General features: G+C 39.2%; 1 protein-coding gene across 1 annotated transcript in view; it reads right to left on the reverse strand.

Moving 5' to 3' along the window:
* ANKFN1 (ankyrin repeat and fibronectin type III domain containing 1) overlaps positions 1 to 16768 on the reverse strand; it is a 95276-nt gene that overhangs the window by 55875 nt on the left and 22633 nt on the right. The window contains exons 2-3 of the mRNA XM_052688360.1: positions 4651 to 4777; positions 2245 to 2446 (exon numbers count right to left, since the gene is read on the reverse strand). Of these exons, the coding sequence (XP_052544320.1) occupies positions 2245 to 2430 (186 nt within the window). The 5' untranslated portion in view covers positions 2431 to 2446; positions 4651 to 4777. The remainder of the gene's footprint in view (positions 1 to 2244; positions 2447 to 4650; positions 4778 to 16768) is intronic.

Here is a 16768-nt window from a genome sequence, read left to right on the forward strand (position 1 = left end):
TGAGCCCGGCTTTCCAAGCCCAGAAAATGTTCTGTGCTCCTGACCAACTTTTCCACAACTATTTGCTTTCACATAGAAAATAGGAATATACTTGAATAATATATTGTTCTCTGCTGCAGTAAAGCTGATTGTATTCTTATATAAGTGACTCTAGAATCGCAGCATTGTTCAGATGTTTGCAGTTCAGGGCTAAGAACCTCAGATGGGGGTAAGATGTACTGTTGTTAGAAGCACGTGTTCAGTTTCAATCAAATTGTCACTAATATTAACAAGACCCTTCTGATTTCTGCCTTCATTTACATTTGCTAGATATTTCTATTCCTCTCTGATTAGACAAAGTCACTGAATTCAAAGAGAAACTCAATCCCATTTACAATGATCAGGTAAGGTTTAGAGACATGTCTTTTTCCTTGATGCGGACTTGCAGCCTCTAATCGTTAGTTAGGCAGCTGTGCTATGTGATTAATTTATTTAGGTGTTACACCAGTGCACAAATATATATACTGAAAAGAACTACAGTATTGCTTTGCAGTAAGTAATAACCATGTTCCAGTAAGTGATTCAGGGCTGTTAGTGTTTAGAAATGCAATCTTACGTAGCTTAATTAAAATGAAGTACCCCTTTCAAGATATTTGCTCTAGGTTAGCCTGAAAAAGTCTACTATGTGCTACTGGAGTTGGAAAAAAACATTAAAGTAGTTTCTGCAAAGACTTGTTTTGATAAACATGAGTTCAAGAATAAAGCTATTTTGGGACACTGCTATGTCTGCAGCAAGACAACAATTTACTGAATGGAAAGTGTTGCACAGTAAGAGAGAATGGAAAGAAAACTCTTCACCAGCCAAAACTGGGGAAAAAAAGAATCATCAAATTCTAACAAATGTTATTCACTTGTCTGGAGACATGCTTTTAGTCACTGACTTACCTCTGTACCACAGAAATTCAATGATTAGAAAATACATCAGCTAGCTACCTGGAATATTTCCAGCCCTTAACTGGTGGTTTGCTTGCCATTTATTTCTAGGGAAAACTGTGAAAAAAAACAGGCATAATAGACAGAAAGGGTCCCAAAGCCTTTTAAGTCCAGTGGGAATTTATTCACTGACTCTTGTGGACACCAGCTGGTAATATCCAGAGATGCTTACACTCACGGTAGGTCTGCAGTGACAAAAGCTGCATCACTCACACAGTAGTGTAGTGGTTGTGGTGAAAAAGTTAGCTGAAGTCTCTATTGCATTAAACCATCAATATGACAGTGTAAAATTGATTCTCCTCATTAAATTGACTGAATAGGCACTATTCAATCACAGCCTGATAGATCTGCACTGAAAAGGGAGGTAAGTGGGACCACAAGTAAATAGCTCTGTGGATAGCAGAGGATTGAAGCCTCAACAGTGCATTGCTCCTCAGACTTTGGGCTATCTTCATTTGCCATTTCTCATCACTTAAACATGACAGAGGAATACATATTTGAAGGAACATGTAATTAGAAATGTATATTTAGAGATGCACTGGTCAGAAGATAAAGCATCTGCTTTAGTACATCAGAGTAATGGCTCCAAGATGTGACTTCTGGCACATTTGCACACATGTCCTATGTCACTACTATTCACAAGTGGAGAGGATCTCCCTCAAAATCTTTTAGAAGAGAAGATGACAGATGTGTTCCTACTTATGGAAAAGAGAATTTTTTTTTTTAATGGCAATATCAACAGCAGATTTATTTTCATCCAGCAAATATAAAAGATTCTGTTATGCACTGAGCTTACGCTGTTATTACTTCACAGACATCCCATTCTTCAAAATGCATATGCTGTAGGTTGTTCAGCTTCACCAGCTCTGGCACAAGTAGGAGCACTTGTGAGTACTAAGCCCAGTGGAGACAAACATGCTTTCCTGTTTCCCTAGAATGCCTGGCTCTGTTCTGTACTGGTGTAGAGCACCCAGGCTACGCTGCTTCCTATGTAATCTTTTTACAGTCTTATCTAGAGACCTTCATCACAGTCTCTGACCAACCTTAATGCTAAGTTAAGATCTTACTCCTAAGATAAAGCAACATCACTGTACGTTGCTTTGGCCTTCAAGAAGGTCAGACTGTATTTTGACATAGAATCAAAAACAGATTTAAGCTTGAAAAGAATATACAGCAGGGAATATTGGTCAGGGAACAGATGAATTGTGATGATGAAAAGCACACAGATTTAAAGGAAGGGAACTGACAAGCTGAAAAATGTCAGGTATTTACCATCGAGGTCTTACGGAGGCTGAGCCGGTCCGAGCGCGCTCGGAAATACGCTTCATCAAAGGACGTATGGCTCCCCTTCAGCTTCTCTGACAGGTTCCGATACAATCGCTTTGCAGCATTTGGAGAAGATGGCATACTGTTCTTTTTACTCTGGAGGAGGCTTAAATTCTGCATTTGCTGTGTCATTTTCACCTAGTGGTTTCTAGAAGAAAAACAACAGCTGCTCAACAAGGTTTTCTTACACTAACATTGATCAGAACTGTATCATTGGAATATATTGCAAGACTTCTATGGCAAAAATCCCTTTCATGCACAGTTTTAAGTATGTTTATAAAGAAATTTTCAGTATTCCAAAGCCATTTGATTCCAAATACCACTCAGGTAATAGCAAACTCATGAGAGAGAACAATTTGCATTCACTGTACAAACCCTAATATCATAAAGAAGAGGACAAGAAAAACACAAGTAGATCCAACCAACACTCAATTCAATCCTAGCTTAGCATATTCCACTGTGTTTGCTTTGGGATTTTGTTTTTATACCAAAAGCAGCAGATTCAGTACATCCAACTGTCATGATATTGCATTATGGAGAGGTTCCAAGCTTCATTAAGCCTGTAGGCCAAATGGGAAACTTACTGAGAAGCTGTGTAGACCTTTAATAAGTTTACATTAAATAAATTAGCTTTGTCCACTTAATAGGACTTCTCAAACCTACTGTGGTATTACTAAAACCAAACAAAAAATACCTGTTATTAAAGTCAACATAACTTATGCCTTTATCGGTCCTCTCTAAAATCTCAAGTTTTTCTTCCATTAGGAACCAGCAAATCTAAGGAGAAACTAAATTCTGTAGAAAATGCAGCTATCCAACAATACAACAGATGGCATCTTTGCTATCCACACAGAATCAGTGCATCAGAAATGACTCAAAAAATACAAATGTGTGTTTGTTTTCTGTATGCTGACACTATCAGAACACTGTAACAATGTGTGGAACAAATGCAGGGAAACAAAGCAACTGCTGGAATTATCTAAAGCAAATTATCTGCATTTTTGACCAGTGAGATGCAAAACAGTACTGAAGATCATCATACTTCACATGTTTTCAAATCACATACAAGGCATGAAATGAAAAAAATGAAAGGTAAATGCAAGCTGCATAGTCTAGAAAACCTCTGTAAGGGGATCTCAGTAAGCTGTTAAAATGACTCCTAAGGGACCAATGGAAATAGGATCAGGCAAAAATAAGTAATAACAAAAACAAAGATCAACTTACACAATTCTGTTGCTTTTTCACTGAACACCAGCATTTCATGTTTATAGATGTAAGCCATTTTGTAAGAGTAAGTTAAGGCTCCAAATTCAGGTCATTTGTGCCCCCTGCTCCAGTATGAGGACACTGTCCTCACATCACCCATCAGGCGTGGGTTTGGATTTTACACTGTGCAGTCTGAAGTAACAACTCTCATTGAAAGATGCTAGACCTGATACATCACTGGGACAACTAATATTGTCACAGCATATCCCAGACTAAAAGTTTAGAAACAGGTGATGTCCAGAATGGACCCAGTGGAGATTTTTACATACGGACACCTCTGCACATACCCAGCACAGGTCAAAATCAAACAAGTAAGGAGATCTCAGCACAGTTCAGAGCAGCCCTGAGTGATCTTACTAGCATTCTTATAGCAAGTCACAAACTACAACAAGCACACTGCACTGTTTCTTGGAAAAGGGCAGAACTGACCAGGGTAAAAACAGCAGCAGCCCTTCAGTGTGATTTTTGCATTTCCAAGAATTAAAAAAAAAAGCTTATGGCAATGGTTCCAATAATAAATAACCTGAATCTCTGGGGAAACTACCCTGGAATTAACCACTAACACACACCTCATCTTTGTGACTACAACTCTGGTACAGCATTAACCAGACCAGTGGCAGAAGTCTTCATACACACATTCTCACTGCACATACTGTAGCTTGTTCTTTGTGATCTGATTTCTGCTTTCACATCAAAGCACTGAAGTAACCTTTTATTCCCTAACAGCAGGGTGCTTCAAAGGTCAAATAAAAATGTTATCCTTGTAAAAGCATTTGGGGGGGATTGGTAAATACTGACATAATGTCCTCTTAGGACATCCATGTCCTTTCAAAATCATATTTCAGAGAAAAAAAAACAAACAAACCTAAATTATGCATTATGTTCTATGTGGCACAAACTGCTGCACTGTATCTGCAGGTAAGCTAGGACACAGCATAGCTGTAAAAGAATTAACTTCAGATCTTAGGAAAACCAAAGCTAAGATACCATTCTGCACTTTACATGCTCTTAAATATGTTCATTAAACAATTTTATACTTGAACTAATAATTAAGAATATATATGATGAAAATTAAACTTGACTTACCAGCTGTTCAAGGCAAAACGTGACCAAGTTGGTGGTAATTGCCACTATCTTCACTGTATGAATCACATTGGCTTTGCTGTCTTTGCTGGTTCAGCCTCTGGGCAGCATGATAAACCTCTTCCTTACACTGCATGAATGATCAGAAATGAAAAGATTATTAATAGCTATTACTAAAATCCAAATTGACTGATAAGATCTCAGACTAAAACAGGATTTAAAGCAAATAGTGTTGTATCACAGGTCATATCACATTTGGTGCCTTGACTCTATGATGAACACCTAAAGCTTTTGCTTCCAAAGATGCCACGACCTCTCTCTGCTTTTAGCTTGTTGAATTCCTTAAAATTGATCAGCAGCACAGCATGAAAGGACAACAAATAATTACTGCCAGAGTAAACAAAACTGCAGTTGTCATTAAGTTGCCATAAAATATGACCAAAAAGGCATTAACAGCCATTGGGAAGCAGTTAGTTTTATGTTCAATCAATAAAAGGAGAAAAAAAGAACCCCAGTCCTACACTCTGTCCAGTAATGCATGTTGCACGTGATGTATTGTTTCTTCTATCTTCAGGTAGGCAGCCACTACAGCTGTCTGCAATCATAGCAACAAAAGCAGCAGCCACATCCATAGCTATGGGACATCTGCAAGATCATTTGAAAGCCCCCAGCCGAAGAAGATTATGTTTAAAAATGATGTCTAGGTGAATAAGAAAAAACATATTTTACTGATGCCTTCATTTCAGCTAAAAGAGATCCTGTAGTGTTCATATCTGCTCTACTAGCTTCCAAAATAGGAAAACAGTGATATTTCAAACTATGCGTGTGTTATTATTGGTTTTTTTACTAAAGGGCAAATGGGATTAACACTGGATCCCATAGAAATCCACAATGCAGAGTAAGGAATAACCATAGAACAGCCATAGAAATCTAATAATAATGGAAGTGACAAACAAAACTAAGCAGCAGTTTATGAAATCGTTAGTCTTCCTGAACAGTGCAGTGGGCTCATTAATAGGAACGATCCTGCTGAACATCTGGCATGAGAAAAAATGAGACACTCATTTCTGGGTCTGTCATAGCAAAGAACTGTTTGTATCTACAGGAAAGGTAGGGGGAGCAGTCAGTGGGTTTTTTTGTTACTGTTAGTTACTTTTTCAAATTGCTTTTAAAGGGGAGCCACTGTTACATTAAAAAAATAAAAATAAAAAATCACTGATTTTATTCAGATGTGGTGCTTGATTTTGGAAAATGTTGGAAGCGTTCTCCCACACTTGAAAGCCTCAGATAAAGGTTCTGAACTTCATTCCAAATAGCACCCGTTTGCAGAAACAGCTGAAGATAAAACCTAGCCCTAGGCCTGGCACTCGTCTGTCACAAGACTTGAACTTATATACTTTCTGTGCTATGCTATTCTATGACATACTTTCTATTCTATGCTATTCTATGACATACTTTCTATTCTATGCTATTCTATGACATACTTTCTATTCTATGCTATTCTATGACATACTTTCTATTCTATGCTATTCTATGATACACTTTCTGTTCTATGCTACTCTATGATACACTTTCTATTCTATGCTACTCTATGATACACTTTCTGTTCTATGCTACTCTATGATACACTTTCTGTTCTATGCTACTCTATGATACACTTTCTGTTCTATGCTACTCTATGATACACTTTCTATTCTATGCTACTCTATGATACACTTTCTGTTCTATGCTACTCTATGATATACTTTCTATTCTATGCTATTCTATGATACACTTTCTATTCTATGCTACTCTATGATATACTTTCTATTCTATGCTATTCTATGATACACTTTCTATTCTATGCTACTCTATGATACACTTTCTATTCTATGCTACTCTATGATATACTTTCTATCCTATACTTTAAAAGTTAGTGTGGATATGCTCCAACCTTCTTTTTTTTTTTTTTGAGGGATATATTTTCTCAGTGTGTATTTTGTCCCTCTTTGTACGTATATGCAAACATGCATAGGTGCACTTCAAAGACTTCTGACGTGGATATCAAATTCAAATACCTGAATGTTTTGTTGCAACTGAGACTTATAGAGCCCTCTGAAAATACACATCACGCAGCATTTCCTTTCTGTGCTGTGGAAATCCCAAGCTGTACGTGTGCAGGATTCCCTCCCACCCTGCAGTGCTGGAGGATCGTTACTCAGCAGGCTGCAGACAGCTGACTGAGCTCACTGCTCCTTGCCAACAGGAGAAAGATTGGAAATCTTTCGAAAACCACCAAATACCTCTTTAACACTGGGATTCTATAAGGAAAAAACCATGCTGAAAATCCGAAATTTATGAGCACTAAGTAAAATTACTTACACACAAGCATAAAAATTCTGTTTTCAATGCTGTCCCGAACAGGGATGCTTCTTCTGTGGCAAAATCTGTGATAAAGTTTTTAGGTCCCCATAGACCCATTTATGGAATATTCTCATGAGGGAATTCTCACTTTCCAGCTGTTTTCAGTACAAAAAGCTAAAGTTATTTTACTAGAACTAATATATTCTTGAAGTCTTTATAGCAGTTTCTCATTGTATACCAACACTCCTCCCTTTCTCTCCTGTGCTACTTCCAGCTTCATGGAAAGCAGACCTTTTGCAATTGCCTTTTCTATTTTTAAGGCTCTTAGTACTTCTCTATTGCTACTCAAATACTGTTTAATAGAACTGAATTTTTTTTAACAAAAAAACCCCACATTTTCTTGCCCCAGCTAGTTCTTTAAAAGATAATTAGTTTGTATATACCAAGAAAACATTACCACTAATCTTCTTGTCATAGAGATTTAAGTTCACTCTTAAACTGTTCAAAAGACAAAAGGCAAAAAACACTCAGTAAGGTAAGGGAGGTAAACATAAGTCTACCAAATGATGAAACATGAAACTAATTACCAAAAGCGATGATGGTGTGCAAGTCCAGTGCACACCTACACTTCATTCTGGAAATGGAAAAGCCTCAAAGACTCACAGACAACAAAACGCTGTGCTTGTGATAAAACACACGCAAGCAGACCTGTTCGTCTGATCCTGCACAGAAACCCACGTGAGCACGGCCTTCAGTGAGTCCGTGAGACGACTCAGATGTCAGCCATCTATTATTCCACTTATCTATATTTCATATGTAAATACTGAATATTTACAGCTGAGCAGAAAGTTTTCTTTGTTGTACTGAAACTACTTCTTTGAACAACCTGTTGTGACCAACTTGCATTCCATGTTTGATCTCCAGAAGCTCACCTACCTGTAGCACACAGCAGGAGCCGACTGCAGAAGTTATTATTATTATTACATCACAAAGTCTGTATATTATTACAAAGATGCGAGTTTAGAAATACGTTTCATGTAAATCAGCCAGTTTGGGTGGCCTCTTACCTGACACGTTTACCAAAATATTTACTCTGGATTAATCTCAGCTTTACGCACAATAGATATTTTTAGCAGCAGTACGTTTTATTGGCCAATAATTCCATTTAGCGAGTTGTTTGTTTCTTCTGGGTCCAGGTGACACTTCTGGAATGAGGGAGGATGTTTTCCCGTGGAAGATGATAAAACCGCAGCCAGTTGTGTACAAAGGCTCGGGGCGGCTGGGCGGCGCTCCTTTGCATGGCGTCAATCAATAGGTGGCAGCATTCACCCAGTTCTTCCGACGCCTGATGTGTCCACAGCAGCCACGCACGGTTTCACATTGTCCCAAGCAAATGCTGCCCTGTTTGCTGCAGGCGGTATTTCAGTCGGAACACATCTCCCTGCACAGCATGCAACGTCTCTCTCTCCTTGTCACCCTGTGCTTCTGCTCCAAGGAGCTGCTGAGAGACACCCAGCAGATCCAGCAGCCGTGCGGGAAGAGTTGAGAAACGCACTCAAACATTTGGACTCTTTAAGCTTCGCATGAAGCTTGATTTTACTTCCAGTCACTCAATGGAAAAACTGTTATCATCTTTAACAACAACGCTGTGTTTTAGGCTGTTAATAAACCTCCGTCATCAGTTCTGGTTGCCACAATCTCCATGTGGGGTCATGCATTAGAGCCGGGCAGGCCGGCTGCCTGGCACGGGGATCATCACCTCCTCCCTCCACATGCAACACAGCCAGGCCTGCTCTGCCTGGCATCTGTCTGTCCTCTCCTGTCAGAGATCTGTGACAAGGAAGGTGGCTGAAGTGCTCTTGGAAATCAAATACTGAGGATATCTGCATCCCTCCTCCATGCAACCGAAGGAATACAGTGGGAAGGATAACCTCCCATCCTCCAAATAGGCCAATAAACGCATCTTGCTCTGCTTCTTCACGTATTCTTTCCTTCAATCTTTCATATATAAACTACTGTAGTAAATTCCAGCTCTGGTTTTGGCAATTTCTGCCTCCCTGGCTCCATGTTTACCTATCATCTTTCACACTTACTCTTTTGCCAATTTGTTAATTCTCTGTCCTATTCCCTGGTTTCTTGTGTTTCCTCAAGGACATTGATCTGAGTCTTACTTTTTCACTAGTTTCTTTAGCCAACGTTCTTGATCCAAATCCATAGCAAATAACCCATCATCCTCAGAGACACAGAAGTATTCAGTATATTCATAAAAAAGACAAATATTTCCCAGTTCATCAGTCACAGATGTGATCAAACTCAAGAAATTCTGAAATTGTGAGTGAAGAAAAAATAATTGTGTTTGGACTAACCTTAGAAAATTTCCCAATGAAATAATTTTCCCCCAGCGTTTTGAAATATTTGAGACACCCATGATGTAAGCGACTGAAAGCAGCGGAGCTTGGCAGCCCCAGCTCCTCCAGGCTTCCTGCCTCAGCCGTGGTTCCTGATCTAGAGCCCTTGCAACCCAACCTGGATTTCAGCACAGCTGAGCTCTGTTGCAGGGCTGCTCCTGGCAGATCCCACAGGCCGAGCCCTGCAGACTCCGGCTTCTACAGGAAGGGCTGTGGAGGAGAGGAGTGCTCCAGCTTTGGGGCAGCCAACATGGCAGCAGCACCTTGGAAACAAGGACCAGGATTGCTTGTTTTTCAGATGAACTAGAAAGAAACCAGAACCAGTTGGTCAGGATTCTTTAAAGATGCCATGGTGTTGGTTTTTTCTCTGGTCTCTTTAACTGGAAAATTTCTGAAACACTTCCATCCTGGCTGCAGTGGCAAAGAACGAGGCTTGAGGTTTTTGAGCTACAAAGCATTTAAGTCAACCACAATCATTTGAGTCTAAGTTAAGATAAACAAAGATACTTTAGCATAAAGAGTCCATCAGATCCTCAGAGATGTACGTACTTTGAGACCAGGACTCAAAGAGCAGCTGCTGTTGCCTGAAGGATCCGCACACATCCAAGAGCTGCTCTCTAACATGGCTTAAGGGAGCTGCTGTCCTATTGCAAAACCAGCATAGATCACAGCGCCTTTTGCTGACGGTTCCTGCAATTGTTCTCCATATTAGGAAAAGAACTAAAATTCAGTCTTCATAAAGCTTATAAAAGTACACACAGGCCATTAGGCGTAGCTGAAGATACTGTTCTTTGAAGATACTGCTGTTCTTTGGAAATTACCCAGCTGAATATCACAGAAATAATGAAGATGTCAGCAACAACAGCACAACTGATGCTTTGTCAGTCTCCAGTTGATTATGCTATCACTCCATATAGAGATAATTTATGCCATGTATTGTTTGGCCATGACTACTCCCAGCTGCACTGCATTTAATTCAAGTTAAAGCAGAGCACTTCACACACAGAAATTAACAAGCTTTTCATAGCCAGCAATTTCTAGATTAGGAATGGATAAAGAAAGAGTAGGATTCACCAAAATTGAGCATAGAGCAAAGCTGAACAGAGGCAGACACACACAATTCCTGAGAATTTTTTTCCCCAATATGAAAAGGCACTCCTTCCAAAGACTAGAACAAGTTTAGATACTGCCTCTGGAGAGACCAAAAGGTACTTAAAATATACAGACAGGTTTCCTTTTAACTTTCATGTGATTACAATGATTAACAATCTAATAATTAACATGCATCTTCAGAATAAGCTCTAGTCCTCGTTCTCCAAATCTTGATGTATAAGAGCATTCATTATGAAGCTGAACGTGGTGTCTGACACACACTTACAGAAGTGTCATTATTTTTCACACTGAGCAAAGAAGCAACTTTGATAACAGAATAACCTCCTACTACTCTGTGAACCCCGAACTCTGTTTATTACCCCAAACAGACGAAGAGCAGCTTTTTTGTCCTGATGAAAGCACAAATCTGTTTAGGGGCAACGATCTCTAACTAGTATTTTATTGCAACAGAATTGGACATTTCAAAACAACAATAAGGTACCATTTCAGAAAAGCCTTTGACACAGAGGATGAGGAGAAGGCACAGCAGGACTGTTCTCAAAGCTGAACATTTACCTAGGGAGAACAGTCTTTCAGGGTTGTGACAGAGACAGACTATTCTAGATAACAATCCAAAATAAGAGCCTATTTCTCTGCACTATCAGACAAAGGACCACAAAGCAGATCTGCCTCACTGGGCCAGCTTTTGTGAATACCCCCCTGGGTCATCTCTGCAACAGAAACTTTGCACTCACTGGCTGTGATAGTTTTGCACAGGCCAGAATTCATACCGCAATCATTCGGTCTGAAGTGACTGTTCATTTACATTTTAGCTAAAATGAAAATAACTCTGGAGTTCCAAACCAGCGTCTCACAGGAGCAATACAAAAACCTAAACAGAATAGAAATGATTGCTGTGAAGTAACTCCAAGCTTCCCAGCACAATTCTATTTCACATTGAGTTGAAATGAACATTTAAAACATTCATTTTTTGCTGAGCATTTATGCTAGCTTTCAAATCATGAAGATTTAAGGTTTACTACAGAGGCAATTTACATGCACATAAAAGAGTACTTGTTAAACATTTGCTAGAATTTACAGAGACAAGGACATGCTATTATGTTTACTTCACGTGGGGAACAAGGCACAGCAAAATAAGTGACGGAGCTCAGAATACGTGACTGCTCCTTCCTGAAGTCCAGCAGTTCAGTAAAAGTAAAATAAAAATACAGGAAACACAACCAAATCTTTTCTGTATAGAATTTAGGAGATCTGTAACATATTCTGCCAAATATCATTACTTTTTTATTGCAGTGGTGGCTTTTGGAATATGTAGCAGTTAGCACAGCAGTTCATGAAAATATCCTCTCATCGCTCTTCTTAAGACCTAAAACCGACCGATCTGTTTCCTTTCAGTTATTTATGTCAGCCTCTCAGTAAGCAATACGTATTATTACTGGTCCTCACTGCATTCCCACATGAATCAAACCTCTACTATCACAAACCAGAACAGAAGCGATCATCGCTTTCCAGTGACCACATACTACTAGGATGCATTTGGTTCACAGCTTCCCCTTCCATTCCTCCATCTTCCTCACATCCCAGTGTGTGCATCCACCAGCAACAAATGGGAGAAATGAATCTGAAATAAAATCCTACTTTTCACCCTCTGTGGCAGGTTGCAGCAAGCCATTACTCTATTTCTAGTGGTTCAAACAAAAAATCTGATTCAGCCCACAAGATTCTTGGGTTTATTATCCACATTCTCCTTCATCCTCCCATGAGAAAGAACAATGCTGCCTAGTGTGGGGGCAGAAAAGCACTCTGCTCTGCTGACTCTCACAAGTGCCGGGATACACTCTACAAACAGAGCCTGCTCCAAGTCCCACTTTGAGTTGGTACAGTCCCCCGCTGGATCTCACTTCAAAGTACTTTCATTCTTCAACTCGTATTAAAATATGATGCCCCAGACTACAGGGATGCAGTTTTGGAAAGCCTTTGTGATACCAACCTCACTTATCGTACAAATTTACAGTACCAGGAAAATTTTGTCAGCTATGTGTTCACTAACATCCCAGGTACATGGAGCAAGCAGAAAGGAACATTAGAAATTGACTTCAGAAAGTGTAGAATAAACAGGCTGCTATAAATAACAGCTCTTTTATTATAAGTGAAGTACTTCACTTACAAAAGTACATCACCATCCAGATATTACATTAGTTAGCGTTGTCACAGGAGACAGATGGAGAGAATAATTCATCGTTGTGTTAAAGGACTGAATATTGATTTGAAAACAAGCACTTGTGATCCAATGAAACAACATTCTCTGCAGCCAGCAGTGCTAATCTGACTTCATCTGAATAGAGTTAATAAATATTTGCAAAAGCAGGCAGCTTAGCTGGCTTAATAATGAAAACACTTGCTTTTCACCTTTAGGAATTCATTTCCTCCAGGGTCAGAGTTTGGTGGTCTTACAGCTATCACACAAACTTCTATACAATTTGGAATGATTAATGAACCTCTGTTCAGAAAAATTATGAGGTGTTACGAGGAGAAATTAACTGAATGCACACAATGTGAACACTCAGTGAGTACCTTTTCTCTGCATTATTTTTATAAAACCAGGAACATGTTATCTGTGAAATGCACACACACTGAACATGTGCACAAGAGACACACAAACCTGCACAGAGGTGATCTCTCATATAGCAGTGTACTCAGCCTCTCCTACAGGCACATGCCCAGGTCAAATGAAACATTAAATAGCAGACAAGAGAATTCTGCAGTCCATACAATGTAGATGTTTAGAACAACTGCAGCTGAGAATACAGTCGGTATCTCTGAAGGCAGGATTCTGGCCCAGTGCCTGCACTGAATCTGTATTCACATTTACAGATAGGCTCTGATTAAAACGACTCTGTACAGCAGCTAGGGCTGTTGCATAGGAGGAAGTCAAGAGCAAACAGAAGGTTCAAGAAACCCAAACAGCAGCACCAGTTTCAAATGACTACAGCCGCCTCGCCGCTAGGAACCTCCCAGCGTCCTTCTCTCAGCTAAGGATCTGCAGTACATCTAACCCAAAGGTAACTGGGACACAGAGCATCGCCATTTGCGTGCTAGTAGATTCTTTGTGGGAAGAGTTTTATTCAGTCCCCTAACAGAAAATCTTGTGCTCTGATACGCTGGATGAATATCATCGATTTGAGTGCCTCTATAGTAAAACTACATGCGTAAGTTTTTACATTAAGGATCAATTCAAAACAGACTGAAAAATATCCACTATTGGTATGAAGGATGAATTTGTCTCTTCTGAAAAGAACTTTGCTGAAAAACAAAAGGTAGAACTGATTATTTTGGCAGCATTAAATGCGAATCATGTAAGATTCTGCCTTAGAATTGCTAGCATGGGTTGTGTTACTGCGCACTGTTCAGTGCAATTAAAGTGGGTTTTCTATTTCTTGAAAGAAATATTGAACTACAGAGAACAAAACTCGGGCTGATAAGAACTACTTCAATTTTGAATCATAGGTAATAGGCAATCATGGAAAGGAAATCACTATTATTTATTTTTAAAAGCAGCATTCCAGATTGAAATAACCCCTTCCACAATAGGCAATGGAGAATTTGCACACGCTTGCACACTCACTTTAGTACCAGCACAGTCTTCTGTCGTGGATGGAATTACTGTGGTAGTTCTAGTTCTAGCAGTGGGGGAAAAACAGGTATAAACTTCACAGACCAGCCCACAGAAAGACTGCCTCATTTTGCCTCTATTTGTATTTAAGAAGAGAAATTCTAATACAAGAAAGTAATAGAAAAAAAAGCCTTATGTTTTTATAGACTTCCAAATAGTTCTAATATGTTCTCAAAAAATAACGTAGTCATGTAGTTATGCAGCATTAAAACCAGAACTTCTGATAATTTTTCCAACTGGTTACTTCTACTTGGAATCATTTATACAGCCCTCCTGAAAAGTGAGCTGAAACTTTAAAGTGAGATGAGTCTTCTCTGAGTTCCCCAGCTCTAAGCAATATTCCCCTCGCTCCATATTGGAGGTGCAAGCTGTCCATTTTCGATTCATCGGCTAAAACAGCTCAGTGACAACAGACACACTGCTGCTAACCTACTTGAGCAGTACGGAGCTGCTGCTTTGTATTGTCAGTCAGCTGTTCAAATGTAGAAAGCTGCTTCTAAGTTCTGATAATATGGTGCCTATATTAGACAACAGTATGAATTAAATGCCTCTCGCATGCCAGAAATACACTTGAAACACAGATAAACAATAATGGTAAGTTTCCAATGGCGGTTCCAAAAAAATAATGGTGGTACATTTCCAACTTGCACAAAGAAACGTGTCAGCCTGAAAGGCAAGGATTTGAGAGTGCGCTCTTCGGAGTAAGAACTTCACCCAGAGGGTGGTGAGGCACTGGCACAGGTTGCCCAAGGAGGCTGTGGATGCCCCATCCCTGCAGGCATTCGAGGCCAGGCTGGATGTGGCTCTGGGCAGCCTGGGCTGCTGGTTGGTGACCTGCACACAGCAGGGGTTGGAGCTGGATGAGCGCTGTGCTCCTCTGCAACCCAGGCATTCTATGACTTGATCGATTTCTTTCATCCAAAGACCAATCTGAGCTGTACTTCCAGGCAAACAGAAGAAAAACAACTTCTTGTAGATAATGAATGCACTTTTCCTTTCTTCAAGATGCAATGCAGAAAAGAGTTGATCTTTACATCCATACATTGCTCTCCTGTTCTAACTGAAGAAATTACCATAGGGAAAGTTACTACATCAGTGCCATTAATAATTGCCTCCTCAAGGAAAAAAAAAAAACAAGTTCAAGAAAGAATTTGAATAACTTGAAGTTATTCAGCCAACTAACTACCAAATAATGTTTTTCAACATGGAATAATCAACACAATAAGCAGATGAGTACAAAAATGAAACTTATGAGTGAAATATGAAAGTTAGCAAAGTTTCAAAATCTCAATCAACTTCACAAATCAACTCCATTCCATCAGATCTATATAAAAAGCTATTCTCTAGTTTTCATCTCAGGCTTTAAGAAAACAACACAGCTTGCATTTCAAAGAGCACAGGATTTTACACTGTCATTAATACAGAAGGAATTGGAAACAGAAAAGAATCCAAAACAAAGAAATCCTACAATTGGCAGGCCATGATTAAAAGGTAAGGAAAAATATAAAAAGCATTTCCATCCTCTGTGTAGTTTCAGAAATAAATGCTATGTTAAGGTAGAATGATGCAAAAAATGAATCATCTAGAAACCTCAACTAATGACAAATGGAGATGACCAATCACAATCAGAAATCTTAATCCAAAGCTGCTGATCATTATGAAGTGCAATAACATCTGAGCCGATCAATTGCTTCAAGGGTCTGTTGTGATTGGTTTAATTCTTTTGCTGGACTGCACAGACATGGAAGTCTTTTCTTAACCACACACTGAATATTCTGCAAATTGTTCCTATTATCCACAGCTCATCCACCTCTTATTGCCATCTTTCATGGAATCCTAACACCAAAACTGGAAGGTTCTTTTTCTTCCACAGGAACCATCCTAGCAACAGTAAGCAGCTGTCAGGCAAACAAGATGTGCAGCATCCACTCATTACTGTTTTGGAAAAGGTGTTATTTTAATTTTAAGCTTTGAAGTGCTTTTGGTTTAAAAATTGCAGAAATCAAGTAGGAAATTTATACTGAATCTGTAGCATTGTTCAAAGACCAAGGCAGAAAGACATGTTGTCAGGCAACTTAGCACTGAAGGACGATAATTCATCAAAGGACGGATTAGAGCAAGACTAAAATAGCTGAAAAAGTCATTTCAGTGATGGAATAATCCCACGTCATACAGGCTTCTCTACTTCAGATAACTCTACCAGCTTAAACTGATACAACTTCAGTAAGTATAAGAAAACTATCCAGAATTTGCTCGTGTTTTTTTGAGACTCCCAGTATGTGTGTGTCTGAATCATTCAGTGCAAAGACTTTAAAAAGAAGTCAGCAAATCAACACATCTTTGTGATGCTGTCTGAAAAAGAAAAAAGGATGCACAGAACTTCTAATAATTCTAATCATACAGTATGTTGTAAACAGCTGAAGAAAATCGACACCCTCACTGTTGTCATATTCTTTTGACAAATAAATAGGAATCTGCTTTTCCTAAAGCCAAAGTAGAACTATTCAGGCTGAGAAAACTAAACAGCATTGGTAGATCACTGTGAGAAAAAGGCTTCCATGTTTATAAGAAGTGAGAAAGGTAC

The sequence above is a fragment of the Tympanuchus pallidicinctus genome, unplaced genomic scaffold (assembly GCF_026119805.1).
Source record: "Tympanuchus pallidicinctus isolate F22 unplaced genomic scaffold, pur_lepc_1.0 scaffold23, whole genome shotgun sequence".
Classification (NCBI taxonomy): Eukaryota; Metazoa; Chordata; class Aves; order Galliformes; family Phasianidae; genus Tympanuchus; species Tympanuchus pallidicinctus.